Below are 10,000 nucleotides of genomic sequence, written 5' to 3'. Positions count from 1 at the left end.
AACAACCTCTGTATCATTTAAGACTTTTTGCTTTGTGAGAAGGTGTTTAAGTTCACAGTTAGCCATTTTGATGTAAATGGTGGCTGAAAATGACCAAGGGCCTTTCCTTTGGCTCCAAGTTAGAGCAGGTAGCCGTGGCCCAGTGATACATGGGTGCCGGAACCAAGTAGATAGAAACAGAAAAGTCTGAGCCTTTTAGGGTAAAACACTATGGGTGAATCGTCAGTGGAAATGTTGCCATAAGGTCTGTGTCTCTCCTAACACCCAGGGCGAACTCTGACATCGCCCAGGTGAGGATGAGGGCTCGTCAGGAAACAGCAGCGTACCAGGCCTCTCTCAGGAAGGAGACCATGAAGGTGGACTCACTGGAGAGAACCCTGGAACAGAAGGTACAATCTCTCTCTCTCTCTCTCTCTCTCTCTCACACACACACACACATACACACACACACACACACACACACACACACACGTTATGTGTGTGAAAGACTGCATTCAAACCCAGGTGTCCTGCATGCCACAAGACTATGTTAGCCTTCTGAGCAAAAGCCAAGATGGAAGTCTTCAGTCTAAACATGACAGCATGGAGCCCACGTCTCCTGTCAGCTTTTCAGAGGGATGTAAAATAACCTCCTGGTTTTTGTTTCTCTTCCTTAAAAGAACAAAGAGATCGAAGAGCTGACCAAGATCTGTGACGAGCTGATCGCCAAGATGGGGAAAAGCTAGCAACGCTGAATACGTCCTGCACTATGTCTCCAGGGCCTCAGGTGGACGGAGTGGTAAAGGAAGACAGAAGAAGGACAGAGAGAGGAAGTTTCCTTTTCTACTCCTATCCCTGGACAGATGGATTGACGGACAGCTGAGGATGTTCTACACTACTGACAGACTATTTCCGTGTATCTACTGGCAACATCGCCCCCAAGAGTATTGGAGGGTAACTCCTGATCGATGGCTTCCCCACCATGTACATTTTGATGTGTCAATGTGTACCACGTTTCCTGTATCAATGGTTTGGTGAAAGGGACTTGGTTATCATGAATGAGAGAGAGAGTGTGTGGGTGGTGAGTGTGGGTGTGTGTGTGTACGTGTGAGAGCTTCTGTGTGTGTGTGTGTGTGTGTGTGTGTGTGTGTGTGTGTGTGTGTGTGTGTGTGTGTGTGTGTGTACGTGTGAGAGCGTGTGTGTGTATGTGTGTGTGTGTGTGTGTGTGTGTGTGTGTGTGTGTGTGTGTGTGTGTGTGTGTGTGTGTGTGTGTGTGTGTGTGTGTGTGTGTGTGTGTGATAGAGAGAAAGAGCATTGATTAAAGGCATCAAATGATGGGACTGCTGTTGTCATCAGTTCTTAACACGAGAGAATGAATGTTGGATGAATAGAAAAACAGCAATATTATGTGTGTATATATATACATATATATACTGCTCAAAAAAATAAAGGGAACACTTAAACAACACAATGTAACTCCAAGTCAATCACACTTCTGTGAAATCAAACTGTCCACTTAGGAAGCAACACTGATTGACAATAAATTTCACATGCTGTTGTGCAAATGGAATAGACAACAGGTGGAAATTATAGGCAATTAGCAAGACACCCCCAATAAAGGAGTGGTTCTGCAGGTGGGGACCACAGACCACTTCTAAGTTCCTATGCTTCCTGGCTGATGTTTTGGTCACTTTTGAATGCTGGCGGTGCTTTCACTCTAGTGGTAGCATGAGACGGAGTCTACAACCCACACAAGTGGCTCAGGTAGTGCAGCTCATCCAGGATGGCACATCAATGCGAGCTGTGGCAAGAAGGTTTGCTGTGTCTGTCAGCGTAGTGTCCAGAGCATGGAGGCGCTACCAGGAGACAGGCCAGTACATCAGGAGACGTGGAGGAGGCCGTAGGAGGGCAACAACCCAGCAGCAGGACCGCTACCTCCGCCTTTGTGCAAGGAGGAGCAGGAAGAGCACTGCCAGAGCCCTGCAAAATGACCTCCAGCAGGCCACAAATGTGCATGTGTCTGCTCAAACGGTCAGAAACAGACTCCATGAGGGTGGTATGAGGGCCCGACGTCCACAGGTGGGGGTTGTGCTTACAGCCCAACACAGTGCAGGACGTTTGGCATTTGCCAGAGAACACCAAGATTGGCAAATTCGTCACTGGCGCCCTGTGCTCTTCACAGATGAAAGCAGGTTCACACTGAGCACGTGACAGACGTGACAGAGTCTGGAGACGCCGTGGAGAAGTTCTGCTGCCTGCAACATCCTCCAGCATGACCGGTTTGGCGGTGGGTCAGTCATGGTGTGGGGTGGCATTTCTTTGGGGGGCCGCACAGCCCTCCATGTGCTTGCCAGAGGTAGCCTGACTGCCATTAGGTACCGAGATGAGATCCTCAGACCCCTTGTGAGACCATATGCTGGTGCGGTTGGCCCTGGGTTCCTCCTAATGCAAGACAATGCTAGACCTCATGTGGCTGGAGTGTGTCAGCAGTTCCTGCAAGAGGAAGGCATTGATGCTATGGACTGGCCCGCCCGTTCCCCAGACCTGAATCCAATTGAGCACATCTGGGACATCATGTCTCGCTCCATCCACCGACGCCACGTTTCACCACAGACTGTCCAGGAGTTGGCGGATGCTTTAGTCCAGGTCTGGGAGGAGATCCCTCAGGAGACCATCCGCCACCTCATCAGGAGCATGCCCAGGCATTGTAGGGAGGTCATACAGGCACGTGGAGGCCACACACACTACTGAGCCTCATTTTGACTTGTTTTAAGGACATTACATCAAAGTTGGATCAGCCTGTAGTATGGTTTTCCACTTTGATTTTGAGTGTGACTCCAAATCCAGACCTCCATGGGTTGATAAATTGGATTTCCATTGATTATTTTTGTGTGATTTTGTTGTCAGCACATTCAACTATGTAAAGAAAAAAGTATTTAATAAGATTATTTCATTCATTCAGATCTAGGATGTGTTATTTTAGTGTTCCCTTTATTTTTTTGAGCAGTGTATATATACACACACTGAGTGTACAAAATATTAAGGACACCTTCTTAGTATTGAGACCCCCTTTAGTCCTCAGAACAGCCTCAATTTGTCGGGCCATGAACTCTACAAGGTGTTAAAAGCGTTCCACAGGGATGCAGGCCCATGTTGACTCCAATACCTCGTTCAAAGGCACTTACGTTTTTCCCGTTCAACCTCTGAACGGCATCCATGTCTCAAGGCTTAAAAAAAAAATCATTCTTTATCCTGTCTCCTTCCCTACTGCCATACCCCGTTCAGCGACACTTAAATATGTTGTCTTGCCCATTCACCCTCTGAACGGCACACATACACAATCCATGTCTCAACTGTCTCAAGGCTTAACAATCCTTCTTTAACCTGTCTCCTCTCCTTCATCTACACTGATTGAAGTGGATTTAACAAGTGACATCAATAAGGGATCATAGCTGCTACCTGGATTCACCTGGTCAGTCTGTGTCATGGAAAGAGTAGGTGTTCTTAATGTTTTGTCCACTCAGTGTATATGACAGATTAAATCAACGAATCGTTCACAGTTAATAAGAGATATACTTGATCACAGAGAACTGCACGTGGAAGTGTCAAAATATAAACTTCCTTTTTTTGTTTTGTAAATAGGTAATTGCGTTGATTATAATGATTCTAATAAAAATACACCTGCATTTTTTCCTTTTCTGTCAGTTTAAAATATCTTCCCTGGATCGTGTAAATCTTGGAGATAGTTTTTGCTGCATATTTTGGGTCATAGTTTTCTTATTTTTCAATTTTGATATTATCGATAATGAAAAGTAATTGTTACTGTAATAATCAGAGGCTAGTTAACTAATTACATTTCTGTCCGGTACGTCACAGTCCTGCTATGGTCCTGCACAGCTACACACCTGGGTTCAAATAGTATTTGAAATCTTTTGGCGTTTGTCTCTAGCCTGGCCGGGATTGACAACATGCAGTTTTGAGACTATTTTATTCGTCTCTTAAACCAGGAAAGGTTAATCGAGCGCAGATAAAGTATTTTAAATTATTTCGAATAGTGTTTGAACCCAAGTCTCATCTGTTTACAACGCGCAATAAAGGATAGCAATTTAAAAAAAACATGGCTTCTTTCAAACAACAAGGGATTACACACACACACACACACACACACACACACACACACACACACACACACACACACACACACACACACACCTACCTACCTGGGATTAACTCTTGACACACACACACACCTACCTGGGATTCCCAGTGTTTATTTCAGGACATGTGTATTAAATATATCTAATGAGTGGATGTCAACTGATACAGGACAGGGTGAGTTGATAACTGAGGCCTTTCTGACCTGCTCAGAACAGGTAACGTATATGTGGATGTGTTTACCTGATTGTATTATTATATCACCTCCAACAATAGCATAGGCATCGGTTGAAGCTCGATGTTTAAATCTCCCTACCTTCATATCATAGCTAGTAGGACACCAATCTCGACTAAAGAAATGTACCAACCAACATGATTGGACGTATACGACACACCCCGTCTCTCATCAGGAGCCATCCAGCCATTACTGAGAACCACGTACCCAGAGTTTTTAAAGAGTATTTTCTGTGCCTACCTAGCTCAGATTCTAGACCTTGGATTAAAAACGACACTATATGGTCCGTAAGTGACCACTGGATTTAAAAGATGTCGAATTGACTACGTTTTTTTATTAAATGTATAATTTATCACTTGGACCAGCAACTCAGTTGCTGGGCAACAGCAAGCTAGTAGCTGTAGCTAGCTTTGTTTGTATTTATTTAACTAGGCAAATCAGTTAAGTCAGAACAAATTCTTATTTACATTGACAGCCTAAGAACAGTGGGTTAACTGCCTTGTTCAGGAGCAGAACGACACATTTTTACCTTGTCAGCTCAGGGATTTGATCTTGCAACCTTCTGGGTTACTAGTCCAATGCTCTGACCACTAGGCTACCTGCCGCTAGCTAGGTAACACGAGTCAGATGAGAAGCAAGCTACTTGCAAAGGAAGTTAGCTAGATAGGTATATTTGGCTATGGAGGGTTTTTCATATGGCTGCAGTCATCTGTGTAAACTAAATCAGAGCACAAACAAATAAGCTAGCGAACATCCTTGGCTGCTATTATAGCCAGTTAGCTAGCCAACTAGCCAGTAGCTATAAGCCAACAAGACTGTGCCAATGTTGACAATATATCCTAGCTAGCTACATTCTTCCATGAAACATAGCTAGCTAAGTAACGTCCTGCTAACTTATAAAACATGCAATGGACATTGCTCATCTAGTTACTTTGGTGTGATACTGTCAAACTGGCTAGATAGCTACACATGTAGCTAGATGTCAGTTTCAGCACAAATACTTCTAGCTAGCCTAAATTTCCTCATCCAGAACCAGCCTCTCACAAGACAAACAATAGCTGATGAAACAAATCATCTTACTAAGAAACAGTTTGCTAAGTTGAATTCCCTGTGGCTCAGTTGGTAGAGCATGGTGTGTGCAACACCAGGGTTGTGGGTTCAATTCCCATGGGGGGGCCAGTACAAAAAAAATGCATGAAATGAAATGTATGCATTCACTACTGTAAGTCACTCTTGATAAGAGTGTCTGCTAAATGACAAAAATTAAAAAATCTAAACATGGCCAATGCAGATACAAGTAGTGCATTGGCATGTGCATTGCAGTGAGTGTACACATGCTAGCTAAGCTATCCAATTAGCTAGATCATCACATGAGACAGATGCATTTGTTGCTCGAGCATCCAGAACAAGTTTACAACCCTTACACTACGATGTGTTGAATTCAGTATACCCTCTGTCAATGTAATTTTCTTCATACCATTTTTAATACAAATTTGCACTGACTGATCAACAGTGTTTAAGGTACTTTCAGTGTGTTCCCAGAAAGCTGAATCCTGTATTTAAAATACGTATTCTCCATGATGTTGAAGTTGGGTTCATTTTAAGTTCTGGGTGAAAAGATTTATTTTCAGGAAGTTTAAAAGATGTATTTTCCGGACTTTGCAAAAATGTTTTTCCGGACATTGAAAACACATATTTTTCGGATGTTGAAATCAGGTTCATTTTCCATTCTGAATAAAAATGTTTTACTGTACTGTAATGTACTGCACTCTGCTCTTCACGACCCCACGACCCCCAGACGTTTCACAATTTAACTGTAGCTCTGAACAAGCTATTCAACAGCTTAGATGACAAGCTGAATCAGGTGTTTTTAGCCCTGGGATAGATCAATTACATGGAACGCCTGGGGTCCCCCATGGATATGTTTGAGAACCACTACTGTACTGTACTGTGCTGTCCAAACTTTGTGAAACATAAATGTCTATGGATTGGTTCAGATTTGGTCTTGTCCAGATGCGTTATTTCTATAAAACAGCCGAAGAACTCACATGCATTTCCCCCCCCAAAAAAACATCACGTAGGGAGAACTTTCAATCAGTGCGTCGTTTGAGCGTCGTGTCGATACTGATCGGATTGAAAGAAAGGCTGCTATCGGATCAGCATTCTCCGTTCAAATCTTACCTTCACATTAGATACTGATGACGGATCAGATCCTAGAGAGAAATGATCCTCTTGGGCTGCAAATATTGAGTCGGCTTATTGTAATGCATTAAAACCTTATCTTTGGCACATCATTGCGCACATGTTGTTAGATCTACACATCGTGAAATTCAGGTAAAAATTACAGACAGTAGCCTACAATAAACCCCTTCTTCCTCTGGCTGTACTGTGTAGAAGATTTACACAGAGTGCTTGGATAGCTATGGTTTAGTATGCTAAGTCTATCTTTGGTGGGCTGGGGCAGGGAGGCAGGGATGGGGTAGGGCAGAGCAGGGAGGGGTGGGGTGGGGCAGAGCAGGGAGGGGTGGGCTGGGGCAGAGCAGGGAGGGGGTGGGGTAGGGCAGAGCAGGGAGGGGTGGGGTGGGGCAGAGCAGGGAGGGGTGGGCTGGGGCAGAGCAGGGAGGGGGTGGGGTAGGGCAGAGCAGGGAGGGGTGGTGTGGGGCAGAGCAGGGAGGGGTGGAGTGAGGCAGGGAGGGAGGGGTGGGGCAGAGCAGGGAGGGGGTGGGGTGGGGCAGAGCAGGGAGGGGTGGGGTGGGCTGGGGCTGGGAGGGAGGAGTCGGGAGTGGTTAGGGAGTGGTTAGGGAGTGGTTAGGGAGTGGTGTGGTTAGGGAGGGGTGTGGTTAGGGAGTGGTTAGGGAGTGGTTAGGGAGTGGTTAGGGAGGGAGGGGTGTGGTTAGGGAGTGGTTAGGGAGGGAGGGGTGTGGTTAGGGAGTGGTTAGGGAGTGGTTAGGGTGTGGTTAGGGAGGGAGGGGTGTGGTTAGGGAGTGGTTAGGGAGTGGTTAGGGAGGGAGGGGTGTGGTTAGGGAGTGGTTAGGGAGGGAGGGGTGTGGTTAGGGAGTGGTTAGGGTGTGGTTAGGGAGTGGTTAGGGAGGGAGGGGTGTGGTTAGGGAGTGGTTAGGGAGTGGTTAGGGAGGGAGGGGTGTGGTTAGGGAGTGGTTAGGGAGGGAGGGGTGTGGTTAGGGAGTGGTTAGGGAGGGTAGGGAGGAGGGGTGTGGGTTAGGGATGTTACGGGAGAGGGGTGTGGTTAGGGAGTGGTTAGGGAGTGGTAGGGAGGGAGGGTGGTTAGGGGTAGTGGTTAGGGAGTGGTTAGGAGTGGTTAGGGAGGGAGGGGTGTGGTTAGGGAGTGGTTAGGGAGTGGTTAGGGAGGGAGGGGTGTGGTTAGGGAGTGGTTAGGGAGTGGTTAGGGAGGGAGGGGTGTGGTTAGGGAGTGGTTAGGGAGGGAGGGGAGTGGTTAGGGAGTGGTTAGGGAGTGGTTAGGGAGGGAGGGGTGTGGTTAGGGAGTGGTTAGGGAGGGAGGGGAGTGGTTAGGGAGTGGTTAGGGAGTGGTTAGGGAGGGAGGGGTGTGGTTAGGGAGTGGTTAGGGAGGGAGGGGAGTGGTTAGGGAGTGGTTAGGGAGTGGTTAGGGAGGGAGGGGTGTGGTTAGGGAGTGGTTAGGGAGGGAGGGGAGTGGTTAGGGAGTGGTTAGGGAGTGGTTAGGGGAGGGAGGGGAGTGGTTAGGGAGTGGTTAGGGAGTGGTTAGGGAGGGAGGGGTGTGGTTAGGGAGTGGTTAGGGAGGGAGGGGAGTGGTTAGGGAGTGGTCCCAGTAGGATGAGTCCCATTACGTCACCATGTCTCTCTCTACTGATCAGGTGTGGTTGGAAGGAAGCACCTGTCGTGGAAAATTGTCTTCAGAATAACACTTCTTACAAGAACTTGTAAATTCAATATAGACTTTAATACAGAGTAATAAAGCCGAGCCGGTCCGCGGACAACAACTGCCTTCCTTAGGCCCCGGCTCTGCTTTTATGCATATACAATACATAGGTCCATCCTTTATGTAAATAAAGTAAAACCTCCTATGCGTTCTGCCACCTTTTTCTTTCTATCCAATGGATAACGCCCATATCTGCTTTTAGCTCTAACATAGTAGGGGCTGGACTCTCCTCATATGGATATGAAAATAATGCCTGCATTGCAGGCTTACGCTTGGCATATATTTAGTCATGGCCATACATATAGCTTACCTAGCCTTTGCGTGGTTCCTACTTGGGGATGTATGGCCACCTGTTATCTCCCCTCAGGGCCTGCTGCCAGTCTCCTCTTTCGCTAGCTAATGTATTTTCTATCTTTCCTTCCCTCAGCACATCTACCTTTCTCCTACACACCCTGTGTTTCATTAAGACAGGGACAGAGACGTAGATAGCCTTGACGCTAACCCGAGCCATAGGCCCCCCCATTGGAAAAGCTAACCGCTAACCTATAACCGCTAATCTGGTATTAGCTCCCTGGTAGAAGAAGACAGGATTAAGATGAGAGGTGGTTTAGCAGCAAACAACCTGCTTTTCATTGTGTGATCGCATCGCTCCAGGGAAGGATCGGGAACGAAGAACCGGGAACGAAGAACCGAGAGGAACCACCATCAACATGAGAGCTGTCCAGAACTGTATCGTCCTCCTCGTCACACTACTCTTCCTCGCTTCATGCTGTAAGGACTTTCTCACATCTTCTGTTGTTCTGTTTGAATCTTTCACCACGTTGCCCTCTTCTTCTTCTGCTTTTCATCCTTCATCTCTTTATATCATGATGTTCATCTGTTCCCTCTCAGCCTTTATATCATGATGTTCATCTGTTCCCTCTCAGCCTTCTCTGTTCCCTCTCAGCCTTTATTCAATGATGTTTCATCGTTCCCTCTCAGCCTTTATATCATGATGTTCAGACGTTCCTCTCGCACGTTATATCATATTTGCACTGTTCCTCTCAGCCTTTATATCATGATGTTTCATCTGTTCCCTCTCAGCCTTTATATCATGATGTTCATCTGTTCCTCTCAGCCTTTATATCATGATGTTCATCTGTTCCCTCTCAGCCTTTATATCATGATGTTCATCTGTTCCTCTCAGCCTTTATATCATGATGTTCATCTGTTCCTCTCAGCCTTTATATCATGATGTTCATCTGTTCCTCTCAGCCTTTATATCATGATGTTCATCTGTTCCCTCTCAGCCTTTATATCATGATGTTCATCTGTTCCCTCTCAGCCTTTATATCATGATGTTCATCTGTTCCTCTCAGCCTTTATATCATGATGTTCATCTGTTCCTCTCAGCCTTTATATCATGATGTTCATCTGTTCCCTCTCAGCCTTTATATCATGATGTTCATCTGTTCCCTCTCAGCCTTTATATCATGATGTTCATCTGTTCCTCTCAGCCTTTATATCATGAGTTCATATGTTCTTCAGCATTTATATCAGGATGTTCATCTGTTCCTTCAGCCGTATATCATTGATTCATCTGTCCTCGCAGCCTTTATATCATGATGTTCATCTGTTCATCTCAGCCTTTATATCATGATGTTCATCGTCCCTCTCAGCCTTATATCATGCTGTTCATCTGTTCCCTCTCAGCCTTTAGATCATGATGTTCATCTGTT

The 10,000-nt window shown here is 46.0% G+C and overlaps 2 protein-coding genes across 4 annotated transcripts in view; both read left to right on the top strand.

Moving 5' to 3' along the window:
• LOC115201751 (transforming acidic coiled-coil-containing protein 2) overlaps positions 1-808 on the top strand; it is a 45,775-nt gene extending 44,967 nt beyond the window's left edge. For all 3 annotated transcript variants that reach the window (XM_029765632.1, XM_029765633.1, XM_029765631.1), the window contains 2 exons: positions 269-389; positions 660-808. In XM_029765632.1, coding sequence (XP_029621492.1) covers positions 269-389; positions 660-725 — 187 coding nt within the window. In that variant the 3' untranslated portion in view covers positions 726-808. The remainder of the gene's footprint in view (positions 1-268; positions 390-659) is intronic.
• The window catches only part of LOC115201752 (zinc transporter ZIP9), a 218,055-nt gene that overhangs the window by 190,922 nt on the left and 17,133 nt on the right, over positions 1-10,000 (top strand). The gene's annotated exons all lie outside the window — the stretch shown is intronic.

This window comes from Salmo trutta, chromosome 10, assembly GCF_901001165.1.
Source record: "Salmo trutta chromosome 10, fSalTru1.1, whole genome shotgun sequence".
In the NCBI taxonomy this organism is placed as follows: Eukaryota; Metazoa; Chordata; class Actinopteri; order Salmoniformes; family Salmonidae; genus Salmo; species Salmo trutta.
The sequence above is the reverse complement of the archived record's forward strand: the minus strand, read 5'-3'. Positions and strand labels throughout refer to the sequence as shown.